Here is a 16,022-nt window from a genome sequence, read left to right as displayed (position 1 = left end):
GGATACATCGAGTCTTAGTCAAGACTGAGACAGGGATACATCAAGTCTTAGTCAAGACTGAGACAGGGATACATCGAGTCTTAGTCAAGACTGAGACAGGGATACATCAAGTCTTAGTCAAGACTGAGACAGGGATACATCGAGTCTTAGTCAAGACTGAGACAGGGATACATCGAGTCTTAGTCAAGACTGAGACAGGGATACATTGAGTCTTAGTCAAGACTGAGACAGGGATACATCAAGTCTTAGTCAAGACTGAGACAGGGATACATCAAGTCTTAGTCAAGACTGAGAGTAGATTAAAACTTTTTTCAAAGTATAAAAATGAAGACTTTTTTTACACACACACACAGAATATAGTTAAAATGTTTAGGGTTGATTTCATTCATATAAAACCGATTTTGTGACATCAATCATGAAACTAATTTTTAAAGTTGTAAACAGTTTGTAGGAAGCTGTAACAATTAAGACAATTTCAAGGATGAACAGAACTGGAGGAGAATTTTTGATAACTCAGAAATATGTACAGCATTGAGAATAAGCTTATAAAAAAACACCCACAATGACTCATATTTGAAATCCAATAAACAATTCTCGCTAAATGAAGAGCTATTCATAATATTTTTATGACAACAAATTCTAATAAACAGAAGATGATAGCTTATTCTTCTATAACACTTTATTACAATTTTATTACATAATTAATAATTATTATTATTTAACAGTCTTAGTCAAACTCTGCATTATAACTGGAAGCAAAGGTAAAGTTACTCTCTCTTCCATAAAACCTAATCCAAGTCATCACCTAAGTCAAGTGAACATAAAGAAACTACACCCATTTTTATAATTAAATGAAAAATAATAAAAAATTAAAAAAAACACTCCAATCTGTTCTCAGATGATGTTTGAACCAATGAAGATCAACCAACAAGTGATATTCAGATAAGCCACAATGGAAAGATCATTAGGCCCACTTGTGTACACTCTGATGCCATTAAGAGGAAATAGCGACAAGGCAGATAGCAACACATTTGGTAAATCTACTGGTTGTGTTACAACTCCTCAGCTTTCCTCTCTTCACTCAGACATCGAGCATTCAGTATCTGCTAATCAGCCAGAAAGTAAGACACAGTTGTGTTGAGGTCCTTCCTTATATCTCAGGCAATGATGTAAATCAATTGATAAAGTAATATGCACACAGTACACACACCAAGAAGAATAAAAAATACAGGCTCTTCTTCGAAAATAAATTTTTTTCTGTAACTTAAATTGTGTTGTTGTGTTAAAACGTGTTGCAGGCATCAAATTCAAAATGAGTGAATATTTGCAAAAAACAATAAAGTTTATCCATTGGAACATTAAATATCTTGTCTTTGTAGTGTATTCAATTGAATATAGGTTGAAAAGGATTTGCAGATCATTGTATTCTGTTTTTATTTATGTTTTACACAACGTCCCAACTTCATCGGAATTGGCGTTGTATATATACAGTACTGTGCAAAGGTTTTCAGCATTTATATATATATATATATATATATATATATATACATATAAAATCATTAGAGTGTTATTGATATCTCTCATACTTTTTCTTATTCTTCTTTACACTTTTCTGTGATTAATACAGCCCGAACCGCTTAACATACAGACTCCGTTCAAACTATGCACTTTTCTCTGCAATTAAACACATACTACACCAATAAATAGATTTTGAAAAGGTGCCTTTCGCACAGTACTGTATATGTTGATAGTGAAGGTCAGAATGCATAGACCATTCTGCGAGAACAATGAAGCTCACAAAGTACAGGTTTGACACATTTACGGCTGGGAACAAAGAAAGAGCAATATTGTACTGAATTTGCTAATCAAAGCTGTCAGATACTAACACTGACCAATAAATCACTTTAAAACTGTGGTTGCAGTGCTTTGTCAGGCTATTTTTTACAATATCAGTAAACTGCTAGACTTTGAAAAAAAACTTACACTGTCATATTCACTAAACATAGTGAATATGTATCTAAACCTGTGGAATTGAGACAGGCTTTCCTCTCTTCAAACTGACCTCCAGCAGTATCTGCTAATCAGAGAAATGACTGTTTTATTCTGTCTATTCTGGGTTTGTTAGCATTCAATAATAATTCAACTTCCAGATACCTGAGACAGAGACATCGGACTCGGCTGCTCTTGACAACAATTTCCACCTTACCTTGAGACCAAGACAAGACTGAGTCCAAATAAGGTCGAGTCAGAGACAAAACCAAGACCACTAGTTTACGGTCTGGTCTCGAGACAATCCACAACACTACACACAGGGCACAGACTTAGGGCACTGTGGGATTTATATCACAGCTTAGCTAACATCAGGAATGATTTGTCTAAAAAATAATCTTATTTTTGTAATAGTAGACCCATTCTCACTGACAGCTTTCCCAGATAACCTTATGGAGATCAATATACTGCATCTATCTATGAAGAGATGCATTAATGTGGAACTTCTGGGCTGGTGATATTAGCCAGTAATCATCTTGTGGACAATATCAATAACAATAGCCATTAATTTTTTTATTTTGGTGTTTTAAAATACAATACTCTATACATGGGTCAGTGTGAGCTCAAACAGATATGGGGCGCCATGTTATTGTCAGAACAAAATGAATAATAACGTCCCAAAAATGTATAAGCAAAGAAATATTTGGACCAGGTGATATGGACGTGGAATTTCTATAATCTGTGACTAAGAGGACACAGGCTTAGTGGGAGTTGAAATGATGGGGAAAAAATCATGTGAAATATGTAAATCAATTATGTAACCAATCATGCAATTTCCTCTAAAGCTGTCAATACAACATTTATACTGAAGGAGGAAAGAGAGTGAAAAATATTCTTGGGCAATGACCGTAGTCATATAATGGTTATTGCAGTTTTCCATTAAATCTCTCCATTAGTTGTGAGAGCTGGCTGACTGCCTCACTGTGTCACAGAGACAGCCTAATTAAGAGGAATCTTTTAGTGAGGAAAGGCTGCAACTTGCACTGGATCCACCAGAACACACTGAAAAAGGGATTGTATTAAATTTACTTGAATGAAAAGTGTACATCATTTTGCACCGACTGAAACACTTCATACAAGGGTCCACATCATTTCCACATAAAATCATAAAATCAACACATTAAGTCAGCACAATTACTGGCTAAAGTAAGTAAACTGAAAGATAGTCACATTTACATACTACATAAAAAATAGTCTAGAGAGGATATACTTAAGTTTTCATCAGCTCACAAACTCAACTGCTCCCAGGATGACACAGATGTAGTATGATTTATGGTTTAGAAAGAAGTGGAATAGTGCTTTTACCTGATCGAGAGAAGTCAACTCCAGCACTCTGATCTTGTAGTCTGAGCAATCTCTCTCAGATAGTAACATCACCACGTATCTGCCAAATTCTTTTGATGCTCCAGGTTCTGGCCAGTATGGTACGCATTTATTCTACACAACAAACAGACATCAGAGATTACTAACACATCTTTCTCAGAGTACAGGTAGCGAGAGGCACAGTGCTGTTTTGAGTTCAACATGACATATTACATATTATGGGCCTAGAAATATTACAGTTACTCCTAAACACCAGTCTTGATAGTCACTGCAAAATTCAGCTTTCTGTATTTCTGATATAATTTAAACACATAATAATGGAGAATAAATAAATCATGTGCATAAAAGAATTTCACTAAACAAACAATTTCTATGGAGCGATGCTGTTGAACAGGGGTCACCAATCCTATCCATACAGGGCTGGTGTGACTGCAAGTTTTCACTCTATTCAAGCTATATGGTTAAGACTGGAGATCCCTGCTGTAGAATAACAATTTAGTCTCCTTGCAGTGGATGATTTTTAAAAAATAAGTTTTGCAAATGAGATGCATGAGTTCAAAAAAACCTTTTTAAAATGTAAATAGGCTCGGAATGAATTAAAGGTTTTCCTCGAACCATACATCCAACACAAGAACCATTCAGAGACTTTTATGTTTCAGATCATAAAGTAGCTTTATCATGTACCAACATGAGTAGAAATAGAAGGCAAAAACAAAAAAACAAACAAATCAAATGTAGTGGTCAACTTCTTTTTTAGAGCTCAGTTACACTGACCCGTCCTTTCTCCACCTCCCTCGTGGTCATGACTATCACATGCGACCTCTCCTGCCACACCATTTGCCAGAAATCATTGACTGTTGTAAGAAGACATCCTTGACAAGCAATGTAGACCTTCTGAAAACCGATCTCATATAGTTTATTCTGCAAAGAAAGAAGGCTCTTAGTGCATGCTTAACAGCTATGGATGATATGTGTCTGAGTGGTGAGGACAGATGTAATGGATGTTCCATTGTGTATTTGTTTGTTTATTGTAGTGCTGTCCTACTTAATCGATTAAATGTCATTTTAAAAATGTAATTGTCGATTAGTTATGATACTAATGATGATTAGTTTGAATGGTGATAATTGCTTTTTTTCTAATGTAATCAATAGCCCTAATTTAAAGATATACCTTCACATAGTTGGCATTTATGTAATCAGATCCAACAACGTTGGGGTCTCCACCTTGTAGAACCACTCTGGTTTCATCAACTGAATTAGAGGAAAGGAGAGAAAGCATTCATTCATTAGTCTTGACTGAGAAGTGTGTGTGAGCGAGATTTTTATAAAGTCAGCATGTCTTACATGGCAGGATGTTCTTATATCTGTTTTTGCTCTTGTTCTCTGGCCGCATGCCTTCATCTCTGCTCTTCTTCACTTTAGACTCGTACTTCTGCAGCGCCTGTGGAGAGGAATGGGGTTTAGCGCAGACACGCAAAGAAAAAGCAGAATGAAAATGCAGCCTTCACTACATCCTGGTGTCTCAGCCATGTTCAGATAATATTCAGAGCTATGTTGTGTTTTATTTTCTATCTTCTTTTTTCCTCATACGCTGTTGTCAAAATGTTAGGGGACACCTAGCTTACAAAAACTGGAACTACTTTAGTAACTCCTTTGTACTCTTTTTGTATACTGTATACTCTTGTGATGTGAGCACTCATCAGCACTCAAACCTTTCAGATGTTTAATGAATCCAAACATTTGATGTCCAGCGTACCCTGCTATGCAACAAAGTGCCACATTTGCAGGAAGTAACAGACAGTAGCAGAAGCATGCAAAATTTTATTTGCATATCTAATCCTTAGCTCTGTGCTGGTATTCGGAGTAAATATAACCTTTACAGGACAAACTCACATCAAACTCCTCCCAGAAACCGGCTTTTATCTTCTTGTCTCCTTCCTGAATTTGTCCATCTGCTGTCTGCTCCAGCAGCCTCACCCTGCTCTCAATGTCAGCCGCGTTCACCCTAGTAGAGAAATACGGCTGAGGGAGAGAGAGAGAGAGAGAGAGAGAGAGAGAGAGAGAGAAATAGAGAGTCATTCTAATAATGTTCTTAAATTATACAATTCCTAGAATGCAAAAAAAAGTTGCATAATAACTTATGTAAAGAAATTGTTACTGAATTCGGAAAATTAAATAATATTTTTATCTTTTTATTAAGTAACTAATTACTTTGACCCTAAATACTCTATTACTGAATATCTTTTGCTCCTACCTAGGCAATATTCTGTATGGCAGTAACAGTACTGTTCATTTTTTTCTGCAGTCATGGCATGCCATTAGACTGGTCTTAAATAGGGACCTATATAAACTAGAACTATGGTTCTCACTGGCATGAAAACTCATCCTATTATGCCTGAGTGTGATTTCCGCTTGGTCACCGGAAGCCACATGAAGTGAAATGTAATTACAGTAGGTCTATTATAACTCTGGGGAGCTTCAGGCAGTAGAATGAATATGCATTGTTGTTTTTGTGGGGGGACAAACACAGACGTCACAGTCATGATCAAAAGCAGGGGTCAGAACACAGATTGATGGGGTCAGTACTGGGTAATCTGAACCAGGTAAGTAACAAGTAAGGTCATGTTATGTCTGTCAAAACATGTATGTCAAAAATACCTGCAAAAGTTTTTACATATAACTAAAGTTGGAGTAAAAAAGTTCCATAATAGAATCCTTATCATGGGTGGACAGCTGTCTCACCTGTTTGAGGTAAACTTTGGTGCCCGAGACCTCCTCGATACCTTTGCGTTTGAAATGCTCCACCAGATCTGCCAGAGAGCCAAAGATTTCATTTCCACCTACTGTGTAGCCATTATGCTGAAACAGAGATAAGATACTCCCTAAAGTTCACATCACATGACATCATTTTACATTCAAATTCATCCTGCATAGCACTGATGTCAGAAGCTGCTCTGTTTGCAGCTGATGTCACCACTTTGTAGCAAGGAACATCAGAAGTGTGATGTTAAAAGAGGTTTCACATTATCTTCATTTATTTTAAATATTAATTGAATTAATATCAATATTCATTCAATATATATATAGATGTTTATTCCATATATATCAAAATTAATTTCATATATGTTAGTGCTTATTCAATATAAAATATGGACATCCATCAAATGAATATTTATATTCATGGAATCACTATTTATATGCAAGGAAAAGAGACATTTCTAAAAATCCCAACATATTCAGCCAAGAGCAGGTCTCTGCTCAGAAACTGTTGAAGGGCTTGAGGGTGGCTAATAAGCGTTATAAGACAATAAAAATGGTTATATGAAATTCACTTTTTGGTGAATTAGTTTTATCTCACTCTGAAAACAATAGAAACAATTAAAAATCCAACTTTTAACTAAAGTAAATTTATTCTGAGATAAAGCACTTCACGAAGAAATAATTATTTTTAACAAAACCACATGTGCCACAATTATTGGCAACCATAGATTGCTAGTATAATTATCTAACCATTCTTAGAAACAAAATGTAACTGAAGCCTTGTTTCCATATTTATATTTTACTTTTTAAGTTAATCAAGCAGTATTCATGACTTCCTGTTTCACTGGGATCTGTATATGAGGTGACACAGAGGTCAGATTCTCTTAGTCATTCTTCAACATGGGAAAGACAAGAGAATTGTGATGTGGAGCAAGGATGCGAAGGCATGCGCTGAGATAAGCTAGTTTAATTTGGGCAAATCCAGGAACAGTCCAGGTTCATGTAGCCAACACAGAGAGATTGGGGTTCAGACATAACGAAAGAAACACAGACTGAAATACACAACAGAGAAATACACCAAACAAATCAAACATCCAAACATCAAACAACTCCAAAAAACAAAGACCAACACAGACCAGGGCAAACACTGGGCTTATAAGACACAGGGATAATCAGGAACAAGCGGAAAACATGTAGAAACAAACAGGGACAGAGTCACGAAACAAGGGGGCAGGACTGAAAACCAAAACAAAGAAGCACATGGACAGGACTGGGAAGTAAACACAACATGAGCACATGGACAGGACTGGGAGGGGCCAATCGTGACAAGAATAGACAATTGAAACAAGGGAAAGTGTGTTAATTTTGTTAGTCAAGGAATGGCTATAAAAAAAGTAATTAAATTAGATAGTAATTAAAACGTTTCAATCAACTGGAACTGTGACAAACTTGCCTGGATGAGGACCCACATTTATTTTGCCCCAGTACACAGTGAGGACATACACTCACTGGCCACTTTATTAGGTACAGTAAAGGTACAGTAGGTGCTATTAAAAGGTTGGGCCCCCTATTGCCTTCAGAACTGCTTTAATTCTTTGTGGCATACTTTCAACAAGGTCTTAGAAACAATCCTCAGAGATTTTGTTTATATATTTGAGTTACTGTTGCCTTTCTATCATCTCAAACCAGTCTGCCCATTCTCCTCTGACCTCTCACATCAACAAGGCATTTTCATCCACACAACTGCCGCTCACTGAATATTTTCTCTTTTTGGACTATTCTCTGTAAACCCTAGAGATGGTTGTGTGTGAAAATACCAGTAGATTAGCAGTTTCTGAAATACTCAGAGCAGCCCGTCTGGCACCAACAACCACACCACGTTCAAAGTCACTTAAATCATCTTTCTTCCCCATTCTGATGCTCGGTCTGCACAACTGCAAGTTGTCTTGACCACCTCTACATGCCTAAATGCACTGGGTTGCAGCCATGTGATTGGCTGATTAGCTGTTTGTGTTAACAAATATTTTATTATATCTTTTCTTTTTAAAGTAGTCAGTGTACAGCTTGTATAGCAATATAGATTTACTGTCCTCTGAAAATAATTAAACACACAGCCATTTATTTCTAAATAGATGGCAACACAAGTTAACATGTCCAAATTGTGCCCAATTGTGTTGTTGTCCCTCCCTGGTGTAATGTGACTCCAAGGTTCCAGGTGTGAATGGGGAGCAGGGCTGTTAAATTTAGTGTTTTTTTGTACAATTCTCTCATACTGACCACTGGATATTCAACATGGCACCTCACGGCAAAGAACTCTCTGAGGATGTGAGAAATAGAATTGTTGCTCTCCACGAAGATGGCCTAGGCTATAAAAAGATTGCTAACACCCTGAAACTGAGCTATAGCACTGTGGCCAAGGTCATACAGTGGTTTTCCAGGACAGGTTCCACTCGGAACAGGCCTCACCAGAGTCGACCAAAGAAGTTGAGTCTACGTGTTCAGTGTCATATCCAGAGATTGGCTTCAAAAAATAAACGTATGAGTGCTGCCAGCATTGCTGCAGAGGTTGAAGAAGTGGGAGGTCAGCCTGTCAGTGCTCAGACCATATGCTGCACAATGCATCAACTTAGTCTGCATAGCCGTCATCCCAGAAGGATGCCTCTTCTGAAGCTGACGCACAAGAAAGCCTGCAAACAGTTTGCTGAAGACAAGCAGTCCAAGAATATGGATTACTGGAACCATGTCCTGTGGTCTGACGAGACCAAGATAATTTTGTTTGGCTCAGATGATGTCCAGCAAGTGTGGTGGCGCATTGGTGAGGAGTACCAAGACAAGTGTCTATTGCCTACGATCAAGCATGGTGGTGGTAGCATCATGGTCTGGGGCTGCACGTGTGCTGCCGGCACTGGGGAGCTGCAGTTCATTGAGGGAAACAGAGCATGCAGAGCATGATCCCCTCCCTTCAGAAACTGAGACGCATGGCAGTTTTCCAACACAATAACAACCCCAAACCCACCTCCACAACTGCTTTGCTGAAGGTAAAGGTGATGGACTGGCCAGAAACCCAATTGAGCACTTGTGGGGCATCCTCAAGTGGAAGGAGGAGAAGCGCAAGGTGTCCAACATCCACCAGCTCCGTGATGTCATGATGGAGGAGTGGAAGAGGATTCCAGTAGCAACCTGTGCAGCTCTGGTGAATTCCATGGCCAAGAGTGTTAAGGCAGTGCTAAATAATAATGGTGGTCACACAAAATATTGACACTTTGAGCACAATTTGGACACGTTCACTGTGAGGTGTAATACAATAGTGTTGCCAGCTATTTAGACATGAATGGCTGTGTTTTGAGTTCTTTTCAGAGGACAGTAAATCTATACTGCTATACAAGCTGTACACTGATACATACACAATACATACACAAAGAATTTCAAATTGCAAGCCTAATTCTAAACCTTATTTTAACATTAAGTAGTAAAGAAGCATAAATTCTTAATTCAGTTTTAAAAAATTAACCAACCATATAATTTTCATAAAAAGCACTAAAATATATAAAGTCAGTATTATTTTGTCAGTTCTGATGCTCTGTCACCCTGTTTCTCTCTGGCTTTCTTATGAAGTCAGGATATTTTGTTTCAAAGTGTGCACAATTAAACATGCACACACACACACACACACACACACACCTACACACAGGAGAAATAATCAGCTTCAGTACTGCATATTAAGCCGATCTCGCCTTTACCTCATCATGCCTCAAATCCATTGCAACACAATGGGCACCATTCAGTTCACACACCCACACACACATCCAGGCTTATACACATAAACCCTTAATAAAGAAATATCTTGCCCTCCACAAGTATTGGCAGCCCTCATAAAGCAATATGCTATATAAAACTATCTTTATTGCTTATCCTTTTGATCTTTCATTAAAAAGAATAACAAAAATCTAACCCTGATCAAAAAAACAAAAAAACAAAGATAACAGCTCTGATTTTGATTTTATTTCTGCTGGTACTTGGTGGAGTCTGTGATACCATGTGTCTGCACAAATTTTCCAGGGCCTTTGAAAGAAAAGCAGTCCCACAGTATCACTGATCCACCCACATACTTCACAGTGGGAGTGAGGGACTTTTCTTCATGGTTATCTTTATGTCCATGCCTAACTCACCCCTGGTGGTTATAGACCAAAACCTACATTTTGGTGTCATCTGTCCATAGTACACAGTCTCACTGAAAGTTCCAGTTATGTGTGGCATACTGTAGGCACTTGATTTTGTTGGTCCTTGACATCAAAGGCTTTCAATTCCCCATCTGGGATCCCTGGAGATTCTTTGCCCATTCAAACTATCATCCTTCTTAACGTGTGTGGGGTGAGTACAGACATATTCCCTCTTTCTGGCAAATTCATAACATCTCCAATTGTTTTAAGTTTATTGTCCTGATAGTGGAAATGGACATTTTCAACTGTTTAGCTATTTTCTGATAGCCATTACCTGATTTGTCCAGCTCAGCAATGTTTTGATATACATCAGTGCTGTTTTCTCTGGTCTTTCTCATAAAGATGGATGATTGAGGGAATTTGGCCTGTGTTTCAAGTTTAGAAAAATATTTATTTTACGATAAAATTTAGTTTTTTCTTTCAATCATTATGCTTTAAATATAGGTTAAATTTCTGGTAATATTTTGAATAAAAGATAAAAAAAAAAAAAGTAATTAAGAATTACTGCTTACTCATGGGGGCGGCATGGTGGGTAGCACTGTGGCCTCACAGCAAGTAGGGCCTGAGTTTGATTCCCCAGCCGGGTGACCGGGGCCCTTTCTGTGTGGAGTTTGTATGTTCTCCCTGTGTCTGCCTGGGTTTCCTCCGGGTACTCCGGTTTCCCCCCACTGGCCAATTGGGCATGGTATATTGCCCCTACGTGTGAGTGAATGTGTCTGTCTGTCTGCCCTGTGATGGCCTGGCGACCTTTCCGATGGAGAGGTTTCCTGCCTTCTGCCGATGACCGCTGGGATAGGCTCCAGCACCCCCCACAACACAGAAGGAGAAGCGGCTTAGAAGATGCGTGTGTGTGTGTGTGTGTGCTTACTCATGATTATCAGGGAGGCCAATATTTGTGGTGGGCCCACATATATATATATATATATATATGAGTAGAGCCGCTGCTTCTTCACGTCAAGAGGAGCCAGCTGAGGTGGTTCTGGCATCTGGTTAGGATGCCTCCTGGACGCCTCCCTCGGGAGGTGTCACAGGCAAGTCCACCTGGGAGGAGACCCTGGGAAAGACCCAGGACATGCAGGCGTGACTATATCGCCCAGTTGGCCTGGGAGCGCCTCGGAATCCCCTTTGGAGAGCTAGTGGAAGTGGCTGTGGAAAGGGAGGTCTGGGCCTCATTGCTTAGGATGCTTCCCCCGCAACCCGAAACGAGAAGCGGAAGATAATGGATGGATGAATGGATGGATGGATATTCCTTTAGTTTAAGGTATGGCATTACAGGCTATCCTTTTAAAAGTTTCTTAATCGGATTAAACAGGCCAGGATAGTGGCATAGTTAGAAAGTTCTTGTATGTCTGTTGGCCTGTAAGGTGCCAGAAAATAAAGTGTGCCTCCTAGGGGCACTGGGGCAGAAAGGCAGGGCATTGTGTAAAAAAGGACAGACACGGAATTCAGCTTTTATGGAACAGCCTGCCTGTAAGGAGCTTTTTCCCCACACACATACTAGTTAGTCCACTTATCATCTCCAGTGAAATGTTAGTAAAAATGAAGCCATTTTGCTCACAGACTTGTGTGTGCCAGAGTGCCAGTCGAAAAGGAGTCACATTTTAAATTTTAGGTTCACCATATATACTTACACTATACATAATCTTGATGTGTGAGACCCTCCTGCCAGAGTTGGACACCTCATCTGTGAGTGCAGACAGGACAAAATCTCCAGGGTTAGAGAGAGACTCCCGCACCAGAAATGTCCCTGACTCGTCCCGCTCACGCAATAACTTCTCAGCACTTGGACCTGACAAGTGACCATGATACCACCTACAGAGAACAAGAGAGAGGGGTTGGGGGGGGTTGAAAGTGTGAATTCTGAAAATGAATTTAATTTCGCTATTGTAACAGCGTTTTGTTGTTTTTGTAACTAATGATTAGAAGCACCTTGATATGATGCTGTTATTCTACATAAATAAGATGATGATGATGATGATGATATTACATCATCATTAAATTGATGAAAGTGATATTTCATAAATACCAATATGCTTAACAATGACAGCAAAGTCACAGTACATTTGCTTGCACTAACTGTTAGCATTATGCTGATGTATCTTTTTAAACTGAGGGTAGAAGCTCTGGTCCTGAAGGGCTGGATTCCTGCATAGTTCAGTGATTTTCTAGCATAGACATGCTTGATTTCACTAATTCGTTAATTGGCATGTTTAGTAGTTGTGTTAGTACAGAGAAATGATCTCACCATTGTGCTGAACATTGGCCCTAAGTTCCTCAACCCAGCTTTAACCAAAGCACAAGTATATATTAATGCTGAGTGGAAAAAAAAAAAAAACAATAAAAAAAGAAGCCACTTCATTGAGAGCAAGCGTTGGAGTGGTGTTGCATATTTATGGTGTACAGTGTGCAAAGCGGCAGCCCTCTGTGTGTGTGTCTGTGTGAGCACTGGAGGGTGCCACTTTAAATTTAGGTTCAGTTCTCAGTTTCTACATCTCAGTTTCCTGTATTGCGGTTGGAAAATTTTCTGATGACAAGATTTCTCAGCTCGAGACAGCAAAGTATTTTTAGCCTGCCCTTCCTCCTTCCCTTCCCCTTTAAGAAACGCTACAGTTAAAAAAAACTTGCTAAATAGCCACTTCGCATAGGCCTCTTAAATGGAGAAAACCAGCAAGTTATTCAGTCATTTCTCATATTTTCCCACTATATCCCCTTTCAACTTTGTCAAACATATAATTATTGAAATTTATTGCAGGTCTCATTAGTGAAAAGTGTTGTTATAATTCTTTTTAATGCATTCATAATGCCAACCTTCTTCTTAATAAACAGTTTATTAAAACATTTATTAAAAAGCATGTAAGACTTCACAGTAATAGTTTATTAAGTGATTTTGTTATCACTTTATGCGTTTATTTACATTCCATGAAGTTCTATCAGGGTTTTGACCTTAAAGCTCCAAGCTGATCTTTAACCACTTACAGGTCTAACTAAAGACAAGTCTAACTAAGACTAGTGTACAGGTGACTTTGTTTCTAGAACTTTAAATTCCTACCAAAAGCCTTTGCTTTTAGCCTTTGTATTTATAAATTAACTAGTGAATTTTGGGTCGAGGGCCCTTTTAGTATGGCAGCAATGGTGAATTGCCATATAAGGAAATATTTCATGGCACTGATCAGCATGACCATGCATTTATTAGGACAAACAAACAGTAATTTAATACAATTATTCAGTCCAGATTATACAGAACTACTTCACTGTCCTGTACGAAAGTGTGAAGTTACACATCACTTTTCTTCACCATTCCCTCCTATAAGTCTAAAAGTAGACAGACAGGCAGACAGACAGACAGACAGACAAAATGACTAATTACAAAATGCAAAGTTACATCCGCAAAAAAAACACCTGTGCAAATCATGAACATATTTTAGGAGAAATTTACAAGGTGCTTCCAAGAGAGTTAAACAATGCTACTGTTTATCTTCTGCACTTGGATGCAATTGAATATTCACCGTGCACAGATATTGTAATTTTTCTTGACTATGATGATGCTTCATCCAGTTATGAATCGAACCCTGAATATTTATTTGTGAAATCATCTGATTTACTCATAAATTTAAAAATTTGTTTGCACAGGCACCAACACAATGCATTGACAGTGGCACATTTAAAAGCTGCCATAAAAAAATCACATACTGCACTTCAGCAAATCCAATTAAACATGACTAATTATGCTCTGTTTTTAACTAAACATGCAGCTGATCAGTGTACTTGAAATACTAATGAGATTGATAATATGCTCATAGTAGCATATCACATGTAGCATGTCATCGTGGGACATACATGAAAAAGCACAAAAGCTTATAAGGATTACATCAACTGCCACAACTTCTACAATTTAAAGCCAACTGTAGAACAAAGACATTTAAATATACAGAGCTACAGGGTTGCCTGTCCTTAAAGCTCCAAGCTAATCTTTAACCACTTACAAGTCTAACTAAAGACAGGTCTACCTAAGACTAGTGTACAGGTGACTTTGTTTCTAGAATTTTAAATTCCAACCAAAAGCCTTTACATTTAGCCTTTGTATTTATAAATTAACTAGTGAATTTTGGGTCGAGGGCCCTTTCTGTATGACAGCAATGGTGAATTGCCTTATAAAGGAATATTTCTCAATACGTTTTAAGAAAGCTGCAAGAAAGGACAGGCTAACAGAATTTAGGTATACAATTTACAGCAACTCACAACTACTATAAACTAAAATTATAGATAATGTATGGCTATGATTTCCGTAACATCAACCACAATGATAGACACTTAACAGAAACTCAAATTCCAAATGTTAATTCTGACACACAAGAAATAGCTTTGAAATTGGTTTCTGCATTTCAGTAATGTTATACATTCCAACAATTGGAATCTGGATTTCAAGAGAATGACTGATATGCTGTTGCTGTCAGAACAAGAAGAAAATCTGGTAATCCAATTTCTTTCCATGTCTTTTGGGACACATTATTCAATTGAAATAGTCAAAAATTACTTTAAATAAAATCTTGGATCAAATCAGCTATCACACACAGCAGTCCAGCGTTTGCGATTGCTGGTGTTTATTAGGTCAATGTGCTGAAATGGAAGCACCAGGTAAGTAAGCAGCTGAAGAGCCTGGAGATAATACAGGCTCATATGTGAGATGACATGCTGGCGATTTTCTGTTCCAGTACTTTAAATGCAGCATCATACAAACATGAGCCACCACCCGCAGTGACTAAAAGAGAGAGAGAGGGTAGCTGAAGACCAACTGGATGGTCTGGTCACTCTTTGCAAACGTGTCAAAACTGAAGTTTCCAACCGCAGAGGAGAAGAGGAAGTCAAACAGTCAACAGAGGGACGGAAGTGTGTCTGTGTGTTCACTTTTTCATTAACACATACACTTATTTGTGCACATTTGCTTTCCAGAAAACAGTTTTTTAAACATTACAATTCTAAAACTGACCACTAAAGACCATAAAGACCACTGAAACTGTTGGCTTATTGGCTTATTTGCACATTACTCTTAAAACTTTTAATTCAACAAATTACTCAGTGACTGATACTATATTAACCCATATGTTAAAGATATGTGGTCAAGAGACACTAATCCCACGCAATATCAAAAGCATGTTGCTATTTTATAATAATAGTTCCTCATTCATTGCGGAGACATACTGTCAAAATGTACAGATTTTGGGCGTTATTTAAAAGCAATTAACCTGTAAATACTCATTTTGTAGAAATAAAAAAACATCCTTTCTATTTTGGCATGTTTTTGTCACCTTTTCTAACTGAAACAAATGTCAGAAGCAAATGTTTTTCATTATGTACTAGCTTTCAGAAGCTAGTAAGCTAGTTAGTCCAAAATATAGTACAACAAAAATAATAACACAATAATATAGACTTCTCAGGCTTTAGGAAATCATACAGTATAATACAATTAGTGCTTATAATGACTTATAATCAATTATAAGACATATTATATTCTCAGTCACTGATTATATATCAGTCAGATTGATACTAATAAGCTTACATAAAGGAAGAAACCAGCAGGAACTTATTAGAGCCTGGATGCGAGGTAACATTTGACTTTGAGAATATTTTTATTCTTCAAATGTTTATTAGGATGTTTATTATTTATTCTGT

At 37.8% G+C, this 16,022-nt stretch overlaps 1 protein-coding gene across 3 annotated transcripts in view; it reads right to left on the bottom strand.

Moving 5' to 3' along the window:
- Positions 1 to 16,022, bottom strand: part of ptpn6 (protein tyrosine phosphatase non-receptor type 6) — a 37,735-nt gene that overhangs the window by 7,359 nt on the left and 14,354 nt on the right. For all 3 annotated transcript variants that reach the window (XM_037537195.1, XM_037537194.1, XM_017724457.2), the window contains 7 exons: positions 11,984 to 12,164; positions 6,115 to 6,231; positions 5,266 to 5,394; positions 4,717 to 4,813; positions 4,544 to 4,623; positions 4,147 to 4,293; positions 3,355 to 3,486 (listed from right to left, as the gene is read on the bottom strand). In XM_037537195.1, the coding sequence (XP_037393092.1) occupies positions 3,355 to 3,486; positions 4,147 to 4,293; positions 4,544 to 4,623; positions 4,717 to 4,813; positions 5,266 to 5,394; positions 6,115 to 6,231; positions 11,984 to 12,164 (883 nt within the window). The remainder of the gene's footprint in view (positions 1 to 3,354; positions 3,487 to 4,146; positions 4,294 to 4,543; positions 4,624 to 4,716; positions 4,814 to 5,265; positions 5,395 to 6,114; positions 6,232 to 11,983; positions 12,165 to 16,022) is intronic.

Source organism: Pygocentrus nattereri, chromosome 3, assembly GCF_015220715.1.
Source record: "Pygocentrus nattereri isolate fPygNat1 chromosome 3, fPygNat1.pri, whole genome shotgun sequence".
NCBI classification, from domain to species: Eukaryota; Metazoa; Chordata; class Actinopteri; order Characiformes; family Serrasalmidae; genus Pygocentrus; species Pygocentrus nattereri.
This window is presented reverse-complemented; position numbering and strand designations above follow the sequence as displayed.